The sequence below is a fragment of the Cyrtonyx montezumae genome, unplaced genomic scaffold (assembly GCF_038088225.1).
Source record: "Cyrtonyx montezumae isolate F1298 unplaced genomic scaffold, pur_monq_1.0 scaffold_30, whole genome shotgun sequence".
Taxonomy (NCBI): domain Eukaryota; kingdom Metazoa; phylum Chordata; class Aves; order Galliformes; family Odontophoridae; genus Cyrtonyx; species Cyrtonyx montezumae.
Genome location: NW_027072035.1, coordinates 8950297 through 8966195, shown reverse-complemented (window position 1 = coordinate 8966195; position 15899 = coordinate 8950297). Strand labels below are relative to the sequence as shown.

Sequence of the window (15899 nt, the reverse complement as noted above, 5' to 3'; positions counted from 1 at the left end):
GAATACTTTTTAAATTTTACAGGTAAAAAGCAATATTTCACACAGCATTTTTAAAAGCACTGGTTTGGTATTTCCTTCCATTTTGTCTACTGCAGGATTATGAATCTGGAAAGAAGCAGTTCAAAGAAAAGTCATGACATACAGACACTAACTTCCAGAAACTGAATTAAATAGCATTTGTTTCAAACAACATCTAGAAACACTGTGTAGATGTATATGAAATATATGCATTATGGTAGGTAGTTATTCATCCCCATATTTTTGCCTGCCAGCATTACTGCAAATAACATGGTTTCCTTGACATGCCTTATGGAACAGTTTATTATTTTCATAAGTAGTCACATGCATTGAAGGAAGAATCACCAGCAGTGTATTTGGCACCTCAAAGCAGAACCAGAGAGGCCAAGCTTACGAATCTGTCCTGCTGAATGACAAGTTAGCTGGTGTATGAATGACAGATCTCAGCTGTAACAGGGGTGCACGTTGACCTAAGACATTTCTTCTGGAGTTGCTTCTGCTTCCTGAGTGGATTTTTCTTCAGGCTTGCCATCACAGACAGGAGATGCAGTACAGCTGGGCTTGCTGCTGTCATGAGTGCTGTGACTGCTCGCACTGCCGAGACGAGTTGATGCCACAACAGCTTTTACAGCAGCCTGAGAAAAAGAGGATCAAATGAACATTCCTTAAAGGATATAATCTGCCAGCATTATAGCTATTACAGCATTACAGCTGTAGCAGCCACAGCATCAGGGTGCTGGGAATACCATGCTGCCTGTTCTTCAGCATAACTTCATCTGGATACCAGCACGGTGCAGGTTGGATTTAGAAGGCTATCTGAAGTATGTGGTTTAGAAGAGCTACTTTCATTAGGTTACCAAGTTGGCCATCATGAATTTCATTAACCATGTCAGACCTCCTGCACTGAAGTTAGATGGCAAAAACAAAGCTCTTTTCCATCATAGCAATTATTATCATTGATATTATCGCTACTTTATTGTCATTGGTTATGTAAGATAAGCTTATATTTACACATACACACATCTATATTCATACAAGGACTTCTCTGAAAGTAATGCATCCTATACAAGGCTGACGGTGACAGTTTCCTTCATTGTATCATTACTGGTGATAATAGTATGAGCCAGAGTCAAAGCAGCAGACTGTGGGACGGTGACATATGAATTCCCCATTAATGAAGAAATTCCAGATGCAGCCCTCAGTGAGTAAAGTGATGTGCATTTTCTTTTGGGATATGAAAGTGGTGATCCTTCTGAATTTCCTGGAACCTGTACAAACCATCAACTCTGACTGCCAGATCACAACACTGACCAAGCCAGGCACATCTTAGTAGTGGCCTGTGGGCTGCATGCATATGCCCATAGGACACATATTAAGGCAGTTATTTTAGCCCTTGCTTTTATTGCCTGCAAAAAAACAAACATATGGAAGTGAGGAGAAGAAACTCTAACCTATAAAACAACTCTAGCTATTGCTGGCCAGGCTAGCTTTTTCTTCAGGCACCACAGAAGAAGTGAGTATGCACAAAGAGAGAAGGAATGTGTTTCTGGATAGTTTGGAGGTGCAATCATGCAAAAAGAAAAAAAAATCAATATGTAAATGAAAAAGCAAACCAGCATGGAGCTGTGTCAGGAGAGGGGCAGCTGGGTCCCTTCCCACTCAGGATATTCTGTGCTTCTATGATTCTATAAACTATTCTTAACAATGTTCTTGTACATAAAGAAAACCTGTTACTGGTCTTGTATATTGGGACAGAAAGGGTGATTTTGTATTATTCTTACATTATCACAACATTTATATATTTATATATATATATGATTTTCTATTTTATTCTTACTTTTATGGGCAGGAATGAATTACCTAAGCACTTACGGCTCTTTTTATAAATATGTTAGTATAAAAGACCAACTCCACAATAAAAGCTAAGTCCAGTTAATTCTTATTGATTATTAGAGATTTCACCATTTAGTCTTTTGACAGAAAAGCAATGAAGAAACAAACTTTCAAAAAACCAACAGCTGTTAAGCACAGAGGTATACATTTGCAGGCTTTATTGGCCTAAATAATCTAAGCTGGTGATCAGAAGTGCAAAAAAAATGTGAAGTATCAATTCCAAGTGTACAGAAAGGGCACACTGTTCTTTGTGACCTCCCGGGCAGAAAACATAACAGCTCACTCATAAATCATTACTTTTATGACTTTGTTCATTGCTCTTAAATCATTTTGATAAAACAAGACTGTATGACATCTTTGGTGATTACATAGCAATCCTGCCCTTAGAATACAGAAATCTTATGGAATGGAGCAATGTTAACAGACACCTGTAGCCAGTTCTAAATGTGGAAAGTATCACTGTGAATTGTATCTCTCCTGTCCCAAACAACAAAATCTTTTTCTTTGGTCTTTGTCACAGTTCCATAACAAAATTTATTAAAAAAAAATGAATAAAAAGAATAAAAAATAGAGAAGAATAAAATAAAAAGGGTTATTTCTCTGTGAATTTAATTTTGCACGGTGTTCTAAAATTCACAGACAAGATGCTTTTTACTCTTATTCCACTAGGCTACAAAGGCAGCCTCACTCTAGCCATGTGCTAAAGCAGCCCTGGAAGTCTCTTCTAAACAGATACAAATCCTTAACAACTGAAGAAGGAACAAGGGGCAAAGGAGGTTTCCTAAAGTTATGTCAGTTAGGTGCTCTATTTACACCTAATATATCTTTTCCTGTCTGCTCCCGTGGTAGATGAATAGATTAGATAGTGAAGGAGCAATCTGATGACTTGGAATTCTCACTGCAGGACTCTTGCTTTACAGCATCTAACCTTCAGATAAATAATTCCACAATTGCTTTCACAGGTATTTGTAAATGCACAGTCTGGGCATCACAGTTTGGTTAATCGCAGCCCAACACCTTGTATAAAGTGTTTAAAATGCTGGCTGTACCTTGCATTGATAGATTTATGAAATGTAGGTGGCTAACATATCAAAAGCTTCTGTGGTTGACTATATGCTCCCCATATTTATGGATGAGTATCTTATGAAAACACTACTCAGCATTCTTTTCTTCCTTGCCAACACTCCAGGCATGCAGCACGCAGTACAAAACAGGACAGATCAATGGGTGTAAGAATTGGATGGATGGACAGACAGATGGAAGGATACATGGAGGGAAGTGAGGTAGGAAAGAAGGAAAGGATTTGGGGAAAGATGTTTATATTCTCAGCAGTTTTATTTGTTCAGAGCTTTTAACCAATCTCATTTTTATTTGTCTGGCTGCATATATTAACTAAGTAATTTTTAACTTTTCTACCTACATCAGATATCCTATGTAAAAAGCTTTAACATGTCTATATGAAATTGTCCTGGAAACTCTGCAAGGCCTCTGAAGGCTACTGATTTTATTGCATACTTTCAAACTATACTAGCCAAAACAGAGACTATGACCAGAGACTTGCCTTAAGTTTACGCCGGGCATTGAATTCTTGAAGCTTCTTTTGTGCATTGTCCATATGTGCAAAATTTGCTGCTTTTCCTGTGACCCACGGATGCTGCAAGGCTTGTAGAGCAGTGAGGCGTTTCTTGGGGTCTAAAACAATCAACTTTTTAACCTGCATCACAAAGACAAATTACAGTAGACTGTTAACCTTATTCCATGTACAGACTTGAACCATGTAATCACTGTAAATATGTAAAAAGTCAAGTACTTCAGTCAGGCACTGCATAACCTTTTGTGACCACCAACTAGAAAGTACTACGTATTTCTTTTGTAGTCCTTTCTGAAGCTAATGCTCTCTATGCTCTTGCTTCTGCTGTTGTCACCAAGAGAGCTGCATATCTACAAATGCAAGAGTTAGAAACTTTTGGGAAGAATGCACTGTAGTCAGATCTCTGGGATGGAGATGGTTCAGACTACTGGGTGCAAAGTGTGTCCAGTCAAGCTGCACTTCATGGGGTTTTCTGCATGTTCTGAACTTCATTTATTTTTAAGAATGAGGATAGAGTAAAGTAGTGTAAGGACAGTATTTAGTAGAGGCACATTGATGCAGATTTCCTTCCCAGATCTTCTTCTCTAAGAAGAGAATTGCAGTGACAGCACAGGGCTCCGTTGCCACTTCATCATCAGGAGTGAAAGAAGGATTTACTTTAGGTTCTCTGACATTTCCTCACAAAGAGCTTTTAAACAGTTGCTGGACAGAGGGGCAAGGGAATGGCCTCAGTGCATTCATATAAAAGGTAAAGCTAAGCAAATCACTGGAGCCACACACCAGAACTGCCCACAGCATGGGATTTGAGAGCCACTGCCTTCATCCTTATCTGAAACTTGCTACACAGTGTTTGAAAGTGAAACTCTGAGCTTTACTATAGCAAATTGGTAGAGATCAGTTTGGACCAACACTCTTTGGATGCAGAAACCACATCATTTTGCTGCAGGCTGCTGTTCATCTGTGTTTTGATGACAGAAAGGCAGTAAATAGCACTTTCTTGAGCTTAGGAAATTGTCAAATCTAATTAAAAAATACTTTGAATTTCTACAACTGCTTTCATTTCAGGCATCCTGAAATACTTAACACTAACACTAATGCAAGCATTTTATAATACTGTTTTCATTAGTAAAATAGAATTGATAATTTGTGTCTTAACTGTCAATGAAATAACTGAACCCAGCAAGTAACCAAATAGGTAAAATGCAAAAGATTCTGCACCTCATTTCTGTTTTACTTACTAAATCCTTGGCATTCAGAGACACGTCATCCCACCATGGAGACACAAAGTCATATTCACAGTTCAGAGTTCTCTTATATATGTACTGATCTCCCCTTTCATCATAAAATGGTTCAAAGCCACAAAGTCTGCAAAGACAAAAAACAGGTAAGTTTATCAAGGTCTTAGGTTGCTAGAAGTAGCTCCTGGTGTGATCTTTCCCATCTTCAAGACCTATCTCCTACTTTGGGAAACCAGGCCAGGATGCACACAACACAGCAAACCAAAGTGAGGTTATAAGTATTCATAAGTAATGGCAAAAGCCAGTCAAATGGAATATTTTCTACTGTTAGATACCTGTAACTGGAGTTATTAATATAGTGATTTAACATAAAAGTAGCTATAAAATTTCAGTCCAAAGCTTCTTTAAGTCTACCAGCATCTGACTAGCTTAAATCAGATATCTAGTGATGAGTAGAAAAACTGTGGCTCAGGATTCAAGCTTCATGGATCTTTAATCTCTTGAGTTCTTCCAGTCACTTTTTGAGCTAAGCGAACATGAGCCAGAAGTGTGCTCAGGTGGCTAAGAAACCCAGTAGCACCCTGGCTTGTATCAGAAACTGTGTAATCAGCAGTATGAGGGAAATGATCAACTCCCATGGGTGAGGGTGCACCTTAAATACTGTGTTCAGTTTTGGGCCCCTCACTACAAGAAAGATATCAAGGCCCTGAAGTGTGTCCAGAGAATGGCAATGAAGCTGTGAAGGAGCTGGAGCACAAGTCTTATGGGGAGCAGCTGATCAAACTGGGACTGTTTGCAGAGGAGGAAGCTCATGTGAGACTCTATTGCTCTCTACAACTACCTGAAAGGAGGTCGTACTGAGGTGAGGGTTGGACTCTTCTCACAGATAACAGTTATAGGATGAGAAGTAATTGCTTCAGTTGTGCCAGAGGACGTTGAGGCTGGATATTAGGAAATAAGTCTTCTTAGAAAGAGTGCTGAAGTATTTGAACAGGCTGTCCATGGAGGTGGTGGAGTCACCTCTCCTGGAGTTGCCCAAGAAATGCATAGACAGGGCACTGAGGGACATGCCCAGGTTAGTGGGCATTGTGGTCATGTTCCAGTGGTTGAAACTGGCTGAATCTTGGAGCTCTTTTCCAACCTTAGTGATTCTGTGATTCTATCCTGTGGCCAAGGATGCCACAGTCATCTTCATTCCTTGGTCAAAATATCCCACTAAGAACTTTCATTCAATGACCTCCATACTTGTTCTGGAGAAAAAATGCAAAAAGTTGATCTCTATTTGCCTTCTATATGCTAGTAAGCACCTTCCTGCATCTATTCCTTCTGCTGATCTCTGGCTGAGATCAGCTGTTAGTCTATTCAGTTACTCCTCAGTCTGAAGCCTTTGCTCTTTCCTGCCTTCCTTCTGAGTCTTCTTCAATGTTTTTTAAAGTGTATGCACATGCTGTTCAACAAGCACACACCGCCAAGTCTCAGAATAGCATAAACATGTTTTTTATTTTGATTTCAATTTCTTTCCTAAGAATTCCTGTCCTTGGACTTGCTTGCCTGGACTGTTTGCAAGCTGGAAGTTAGTACATTTAGAAAGTAATTATCAGAACCCCTGTATCTCCTTCCCTGAGAGACAATAATTAGCAGCAGTCCTTCATTTTGCCTGTAAAGTTAGAAGCTCTTATATACCAGGTTAGGACGGTCATCATTGTACATTCTTTTATTCTGTCACCCAGGTATTCAGTAATGTAAAATCCTTTGGCAGTTTTTCATTATCAACTTTCATCTTTACTTGTAACTTAAGCATTATCAAGAAGTTTTTCAATGTCACTCATGACTGCATTTATGAATATACTGAACAGTACATATCCTGACAGATCTCCACTGTTGATTCCAGGGAATGCAAAGTAACAGAAATAGTTTCTACTTATATAATGACACTTTTGTGCTTTTCTTCACTTTAATCATGCCTTCACAAATAATCAGATGCTTCAAAGTGAATTTCCTTTTCAACCAGTAAGTTTTCTGAGATAAACAAAAATTCTATCCACTACTCTGTCCCTGGAAAATGCAACAAGCAACAAGATGATAGAAAAATAACAGGAAACTGCAAAAGAAGAAGTTGACAATAAATTTAGGAAATGATAACCTCATATTTTAACTTGTTTTTATTATTTTTTAAGCCTATCATTGTGCTTACTGTTCTGAAAAAAGGACACAGATGTTCAAGGAACAATTTTTTTTTTTGAGAGCAGCTGCAACACTGCACTGATGCAGAGGGAAAATTCTCCACCATGAACACATTCTGGGTGTGTTACTCATTTCCAAGCTTGACAGAGATGGTTTATAGTATAAGTATGCAGTCCACAAATATAGGAGCTCAGTAGGTGAGTGCTAGTCATGGTCATCCTGCCCTTCCCTTTCCATTTGCCCTTCCCAGAACCATATCTGAGCTTGTTTCACATTGGATCCTTTCCCCAAGCAATATCTCCATGATCACAGCTGTTGGACCACTAAAAGTTCAGCGAAAATTAGCTTCTGGTTACCAGGTAACTGATTATGTATAGCGAAACTGTACTTAAAGCTTGCTCTGACTATGTTGGAAGCCTTTAAAGTTGATCTCTTAGTTACACCTAGAAGTATTTTCATCATAATTCATTACTATTACCTACTGTAGTCTAATTAACGATTTCTATAGATACATTTCCACTTCTCAAAAAATCTCCATTTCATTAAGCAGATCCTTTGCTACATGTCGTATTAGGTCAATAAAACTACAGTTTTGGTATCAAAGTAGATAAATTAAGCTAGGGTGACACCAGCATGGCTCTTGATTTTATGTATACCAGGATTATGCTGATTCATTTTAAATAATTTACGAGCACAATAAAGAAAAGTCAATTTAATCAGGCTTCAAATCAATTCGAAATTACCAGACAGAGCTTTGTGTTCTTTTATGTCTGCTGGTAACAAAAAAACCCACACCTTAATCCATGCAATCTTGACTTTAAACAAAGACTACATATTTGTTGACTGCTACGTTGCAAATGCACAGTGTTATTCTTAAGATACTGCTGGAATACAAAAGGATTGCTCCTCTTTGCTGCTAAAATTATAAACGTGACTTCCCTAGAATTCTGAAATTAGTAATAACTATTCTGTCATGTATGGGTCAAAAGTTGTTTTAATCACCTCATCAGTAAAGTTTGTATTGGTGAGAAGACAAAGGTTTATACATACATCTTCTGTAGCAAGGTAGTTATCTTATGCCCACTCTAGTTTAAGGAAATCAATAATAACAACATATTTTTGAACTGTGTGAATGCACATTCCTCCTGCTAAATAATAAGGCTGGGGTATGCAACATTGTCCTTTAGGCTGCAGGACTAATGAGTTAGGTACTGTGAAGGTGTCTTTCGTGTCTTAGCTTCTAAATGAAATGTTGATCTACAAAGCTTTACACTTACTGAAAAAGCATAACGTTGGAATGTTACTAAAGCTAAAAGGAAGAGGCAGTCAAGTGCAACACAATACTGCCCTTCTTTGTCTGGCCTACTGCTGTAGGTTAAGTAGGATTTTGATGGGGAAGTATGAGGAGAGGACCAGGAAGAAGACACAGAGGATTATCTGCTGTGCCTGTGCCACACAGCAGGAGCTTATATGCTTGTTTACAACAGTGCAGACATTTAATGACGCTTCGGAGCATGTACTGAACAGCTGGAAGATTCAGAAAGGCTGTACATAGCAAATAGCATCTCAGAGACAGCCCTGCTTATATCTTACATCTTGTATCACTCTGCCAAGTGTGAGCCACTAGAGCTGATGAGAAATGGTTGACTGGACAAATGACCCACTCTCCCACCAAAGTCAACCCTGAACTGTAGCCACTATAATGAACCCACGTGGCCATGCAGTAGGACGACAGCAGGGCCTGTGCACAGCAACCCTGCACAGCGCTGGGGAAGACACTTCAACTTTTACACAAATAAACGATATGGGCTGAAATAAAAGTGGGAATTACAACAACGTTGGCACTATTAGGACATTAGGTATAAAGAACAGGAAGTATCTGAGATGTGAAACAAGCCTTAAGACAAAGATTTGCATTTTAAAAAGAGCAGGTAAGAAAATTGTAACAAAAAATGACACAGATGGAAAGTTTGGCCTCCAAAACTCATCATTAAGACATGCATGCATTTCCTGATATATCAGAGAAATACTATAGCCTAATATTTATAGGACAAACGAGAGCCATTCATTATTTGAAGCTTCTGGACAGAAGATGTTTTCTATTGTTTCCATCAGAGTCTTTATATACCCTTAAATTTAATTTTAATATGAATCCTAGAAAATGCAATGATTTCCAAAAGGCAGAAAGAAAATAATTGTATTATTATGTACTGTACTTGTGCAACACAGTGAGGAAGTCCTAGAAGGGGAAAGAAAATGGACCTAAATATAGAAAACCTTCTGTCTTTTTAATGTGTATGTGCAAAATCCCATTTTCTTCCCATAAAAGGCATCCTCCCAGGAAGAGAAATGCCAGTACAAAAGACACAATTTTTCCTTCTCAAAAATCTTCCTTGGAAGGATTCCATTGATACAATAACATAATTGCAACAGTAACCAAGTGAATTGCAATTAGCCATATTAAAGTACAGCCATAAGTGCTTACCTCTAAATGCTTACCTTTAGATGTTTGAAACTGTTGCTCTACATGTGCAGTTTCAGCTGTTTCTGTACGGTCAGCATTGCTCACAGATTACAGCTGATTCACTGGATATTTTGTAAGATGTGGAACACCTCCATTTCAACGCTAATCATTCAACCATCATACTGTTGAAAAGCAGTCCAGGCCTGTCCACTGCTTCCTGACTAAAATGGGGCTGAATCTGAGACTGCAGAGGCATGGCAGCATCAGTGGCTGACACAGTAAGTGTGAAGAGGAATGTGTCTTTAAGAATGTTCAGGGGCACTGTAAAGGTACTGCATGCACCTTAGCTTCTCTGTGTCCCATCTGTAGTTGAGAGATTACTGTTTGTATGAATGAGAAAAAACTGTATACTTTCTGACATTTATATCTTCTTTTTAATTCTGATTTCAGCGTGACTGCTTTTCATTGACATTAGTAGTATGATTCTGCACAGACCTTGCTGCTATTCAAGATGAAATGTTATTTCATCAAATACTTAATCTGAGTATTTTTGTTATGCTCCTTTAACATCTGACTTCTTTAAATAACTTTACAAATATCATAACTCAAGATCAGCATCTCCTTGTTTTCCAACAGCACAGCTCACACATATTATTCATACATAATGCTCATACATAAAGCTGTAAGTTATGCTTTTTAAAACAAAGGAGGCAGCTGCATACCACCCTATGACAACATCTGCACTTACAGAATGTAGGTGATGATCCCTAGAGACCACATGTCCACTTCAGGGCCATAAGCACATCCTCGTAGTATCTCTGGTGCTGCAGATGACAAAAGTCTTGTCAAGAAAATGAAATTTGAACCCAGAAATTAGTCACAAAATCATCAGTATAAACTCAGTGCACATCCACAAACACCTTTGAAACAACATCTACTGCTCTAAGTCCTTAGTCAAGCAAACGATTCCCTCCACTGAGCATAAAGCAAAAGAAGACATGTCCAAGCACTGATGGAATAAAGTGCAAAGTGAAGAGTGAAGTTCAGCTTTTTAGATTTAGATCTGCAGAAGTGAAAGGGATAGCCATGCACCACAGGAGCTACAATGTGACAAAGGATATACTTCGATACCAAATACTTTGATATTTTATTCTTTATTTGGTACTTTAAATTTTATTTCTGAAATTTCAGTTCTATGGATATATCTAAAGTTTATGTGAAACACTGTATGTATGCTTTATTCTACTCCACCATTCTCATCACATCCTGATATTACTTTATTCCTCTCACAGTCTACCCTTTGTTCCACAGTCCTTTACTTTGATTTTCCTCATCTGTGGTTCTGCATTCTATTTCAGCTTGTCTACTCTATGGCATTAAAAAGAAACTGACGATTGTGTCCCTCTATCTTCAGATGAGGCATTACAAGTGTGGTCACCTCAGACATGGGTGTTTCCTTGATTTCCTGTAAAGGAGTTCAGTCTTAAGGGAAGACCAGAGCAATTCAGGCAATTGCTCTTGCTGCAGGGGAAACATTTATACCTGTGTGCATCAACATCCCTGCAGAGCAGGAATCTCCAGAGCACAACCTTAATTTCCTGCTTCCCTGATGGCCTCTGGGCAGCTTGCTCAGACTTCTTCAACCTATGTGAAAGATCTACCATGCCAGAAATAAACCAAGCATTTTTACAGAAAATTAGTATAGAAGGCAAAGTGCCTGTAGAAGTGCCCCTGGATTTGCTATATAGCCCTTTCAAACATGGGAACTGGACAAATGCTTGCTACTGTATGCACAGACTTTCCCTGCCTCTTCTCTCTTCTATCATGGAAACTGGTGAACAGAGAGGGGATGCTTTTGTGGAAGAATGCCAGATCTGAATCCAGATCAATCTGTAGCTAACAGGTCAGCCTGGAGGCAAAGCAGCCAATTACCTTGGAGAAACAGATGCACGGGAACCAGGAGAAGAGATGCTACCTAATACTCCCTCTGCCTTATTTGCTAATGTCATGCGGGGTGCTACGAGCTGTAATTCTGTGATTCTGAATTAGACAGGACAATCTTTATGTTTATTGGACAACAATGTTCTTCTAGAGGAAACAATGTTTTCAAGGAATGTCTTTTTGTTCAGGATAAGGAAGAAGACTTCCAGTCCTCCCTTTCGTTTTCTGCTCCTTCCACCAATATACTGTCAAATGACTACACAACAAATCAAAAACCTATATGCTCAGGTCTGCCATGCTATCTGGACTGTGATTACACAGTTGTATGACTTCTCTGTAAAGTCTGCTTGTGGAGAATGGACTGCACCTATTGTTGTTGTTTTAATGTTGGCAGTAACAGACTGTCCATGAATCACTGGTCTATGTTGTGCTACTGTAAGTATCCACCTATGCCTTTCTTGTTAAGTTCACTCAAAGGACAACATCTCAGCAATTTCTTTGTGTCCATGTTCTTGTTTAAAGTTTTCTGCATCACTTTGCTTGTTGCAGGCACTGTGGGATGGTACGTCTTGTTGCCAAAGTATCCAGGCTCCAAGTGTATATTTTCCTTGCTGTGTCCTTTCTGGAGAGGCAGCTGATGGGAGGGTGGGCAGGATGTGGGAGTTGGCAGCCTGGAACTACTGATTATTCATAGTTTAATTTGTCATTTCAACAATATTCTGTTTGGGTTTCTTCCACTTTCTGGAAAGTCAGACTTGATTACCTTCCAAGCACCAGGAATTCTGCACGGTCAGTTAACTCAGATCATAAAGTAAGGACTGCAGGTCCATGTCTGCAGGAACAATGCTCCATTCAAGCCTTCTCAGCACAGTCTTTCCGCCTCACCTCTCGCACCAAACCATCTCTACTACAAGGGCTCTTCTGTGCGCAAAAGCCTTATCGTATTTTTAACAGTAGACAAAGATAGGCATTAAAAGGCCTACATAATAGTAGTCGTAACAGCAATGAGAGAAAACAAGGCTCAGAGTATAGTCTTATGACCCTAAGTAGATAGGAGTTCAGTGCTTTTCTGAAGCATACTTTGCACCTGTGTTCGGAGGACTAAGACATCGAAGCCAATAGATACATTACCCGAATCTCAAAATTAACTGGGATACAAGCTCATTAGCCTCATGGTCTTGTCCAGCATCTACTATCCTTCACTTCTACACTTGAGAAGACAAATACCAAGTCTTCAGTTACCACCCAGCTTGGCTCAGCTCTGTCCTAAACAACCTGATGCACTTACCTGCCAGTACACTCATAGGAAGATGCTTCTGAGACCAAGAATTCACTAAGAATGACAGAAATTGGTTTCTCCATAAGATGACACTGGTGGTTAGAGGTGAGTATCCACCGTGATAAGCACAGCAAGCTTGCTCTGAGCTAAACAAGATGACCACTATCCTTGGCTACCAGCTTGTTTCCTGACACAAGAGTGCTTAGCAGTGAAAGGTGAGGAGACTGCAAAGGTGGCTGCAATCCTCTTTTGCATGACGGCCTACTTCTTTTGCATGTTCTGGCAATGCAGCATCCAGCTTCTGCTGCAATTTCTGGCTCTGGGAGAGCTTCTCCTCCAGGCATACACACAGTGGCTGTCCCTCGCTCTGACAGCAAATATGTGCACGACAGCTGTACAGGCAGCATGCATAGTATGTCCCAGAGAAAGCTGCTGGACTGTCTGTGAGGCTCCTTTCAACGCTGACTTTGCACTCGTATTGTATTGTTACATTACGTAACACAACATCACATTACATTAACAATTATATTAATTACATAGGTCCCACTCTCACACAATCTACGTAAAAACTGCATTTTAAACTATACATTAATTGTTTAAATGGTTCAGGATTAGGGGGTTGAATTATGAGCTAACTGTAAGGGATATTCAATTTCCTCTACATTAAAAAGTATTATTTAAGATAAATTCACCATAATTAATATTAAAAGATTTGTAACTTCCTCTATATCTTTATAGTTTTCCATCATGCCTTGCATAGTCCAAATTTCTAGAGATGTTTCTCAAGTACTATATCAGTAATGTCAGTATTTTTTCTGATGGTTGGACTTATTTCTGTGCATGTAATGAACTCACACAGTAACATATGCTTCAATTAAGCTTCAGTATTGGAAAAGGCATATTTAGAAAAGTTTAACATGGTGCCAATTCTGAATTTCAGTTTTCTATTTATTTCCACTCTATGGATTCTTTCTGAATCTTGACTTCAGGAAGAAAAAATTCACATTGGAAAGAAAAAATGAAACATTCTCACATTAAGTCCAGTAAACAATACATAATAAAACAACATACCGCAGTACCCTGGAGTTCCACAAACTGTCTTCATGGTCACCTGATCTTCCACAATCTTCGAAAGCCCAAAATCAGCTGTTAAGATTTTTTTAGAAATGTTAGTGGTTTTATTTCCTTGTAAAATAACTATTATTACATTGTATGTGTACTTGAATGAACACCATGCATTAAATGTACAGTACCGTCACTTCATGAAATTATGGTCAATTTAAGGGATCTACCCAGACTGCAGTCCAGAAGCAAAAAACTGTCTGTACAAATGAGTATTCTTGGCTGACACAAATGTATCTTGTTTATCCTGAGGACTACATACAGACAATATAGTGAGAATCCTGAGGGTCTACAATCAGTGATACAGAAACATGTATTATGTATATATTCAGCTTCCACTTTGTGAGTAATTCAATAAAATAACAGAACAGTTTCTTTTCTAACACATCACACAGTGGTGATTTCTTGGACAATTTTGGTAATGACAAACTGGCCTTAATAATGCAAAAAATATATATTTTTTTGTAACAGTGAATATAGAAGTGTACATTTTGATCAGGATAAAAGCAATTCTTATTCTATAAATTTATAGTTACTGTTCAGTCATGTCTAAAACATTCATCATTTATGTATGGTAACTGATCTAAATGTTAATATAGTTTACAAATACTGCCATTCATTGTAAAACGAGCCTGTCTTTAAGCAAAGCAATAACTTTAATCAAAAGATAAAGAATTACTCAATTTAAGAACAAAATACACATATGACATTCCAACCCTCAGTGCTGTAGGAGGTGCAAGATACTAGTACCTATACAATTAACTGTGTTTAGTGCTGGGTGTGTCACACAGAGAGTATAATTTCAAAAATATGCCCTTCTTATTCCAAAGTAGCCTACTTTCCATTCTTCTTAAACTTTGTAGGTTTTTAACATCAGTAATACATAGGCAGCAGCCACGTCTTTGTGCTTCACATAGAAAATCTTGACTGGGAGAGATAAATGTAGCATTACACCTAAGCCAAGCTGCTTTCTCGGGATGACGATTCCTGCCATCTCTTGAAATTGACTGAGCTGAGCTAGTTAAGTGGAGCTATCCTTTCAGCAGAGCAGCTGTACTTTCTTCTCACCTCAGTTCTATTTAATTTGTAATTCACTGGTATGGCAGCACCTTTGGAACAGACTGGCATCTGAGGCAGAAAAGAGAAGGAGGTGCTGAGGATGGAGGTGAGGGTGCTGCTCTTCTGAGGATGAATGTTCCCGAAGCCCATACCACTAGCCACCAAACCATAGCTGCTGGGTACTGCATTAAACTATTACATATAACAGTGCTTCAGAGCCATGAGAAAACGTAAATGAAGATATTATCATCCTAAGATACAATACTTTCCTAGAAATATGTATGAAATTACTTAAAAATAGTTCTTGGAAAACTGGCTTCTGAAAATTGTGTTGAACACAAGCATGATGAATATGGAACACTCACTCCTCACATGCTCACCTGCCCCCTGGCAAAGGAGCAGAAAGTGGTACTTCACAGTAGACCAGGAGTACTGAATATCTGACACATCATTTGCTGGAAAACAGCAGGTGATAGAGTTCTTGAAGAAGGGAGCAGGAGCCTCTGGGCTTTTGTTCTTTTTGTACTTACAAATCAGTCATTTTCCAGCTTTGTAGTCTGGAATGTTCAACCCAGGTCCCACCAGGGAGCACTGCACTGCTCTGTTTGTGTGAACTAGCCCATAGCTGCTCATGGCTGAACACAACATGACACCTGCTGATTTCCTCAGAACTCCTCGTTGATTTAGGAAGAGTGGAACATGCCTGGCTTTTGGAAGTCAGGCCCTAGGCAAGCAGCAGCTGCTCTTGAGGGCACTGGTATATAGCATACACTCTCAGGAGAGCCTGACCACTCCTCCTCCTCACCCCTCCTGCACTGCTTCAGGGTACCTTTCCTGTAACCCATGTGAACAGCATTTCCTCTCATCCCTCAGAACTGCCCTGAGGACATACTTGGTTTGTTTGCTTTCATCTCTGCCTGTGAACTTGTACTTTTTCTGTCAATGCATCTTTTCCCTTATACTATTTTAGCAAAAAAAAAAGGACATAGAAGGGGCACATACAGCTCACCCCATGATCCTTCTTGTTCCTCCTGCACTCTTACCATCTACAGCTTTCTGCAAGATTTAGGCTGTAAATTCACCATAATTAGAATTCACTTTTGTGTTTAT

At 39.0% G+C, this 15899-nt stretch overlaps 1 protein-coding gene across 1 annotated transcript in view; it reads right to left on the bottom strand.

Moving 5' to 3' along the window:
- Window positions 1-435: 435 nt before the first annotated feature.
- Window positions 436-15899, bottom strand: part of CAMK4 (calcium/calmodulin dependent protein kinase IV) — a 142955-nt gene continuing 127491 nt past the window's right edge. Inside the window, exons 7-11 of the mRNA XM_065744144.1 lie at window positions 13680-13754; window positions 10137-10212; window positions 4741-4867; window positions 3473-3625; window positions 436-653 (exon numbers count right to left, since the gene is read on the bottom strand). Of these exons, the coding sequence (XP_065600216.1) occupies window positions 489-653; window positions 3473-3625; window positions 4741-4867; window positions 10137-10212; window positions 13680-13754 (596 nt within the window). The 3' untranslated portion in view covers window positions 436-488. The remainder of the gene's footprint in view (window positions 654-3472; window positions 3626-4740; window positions 4868-10136; window positions 10213-13679; window positions 13755-15899) is intronic.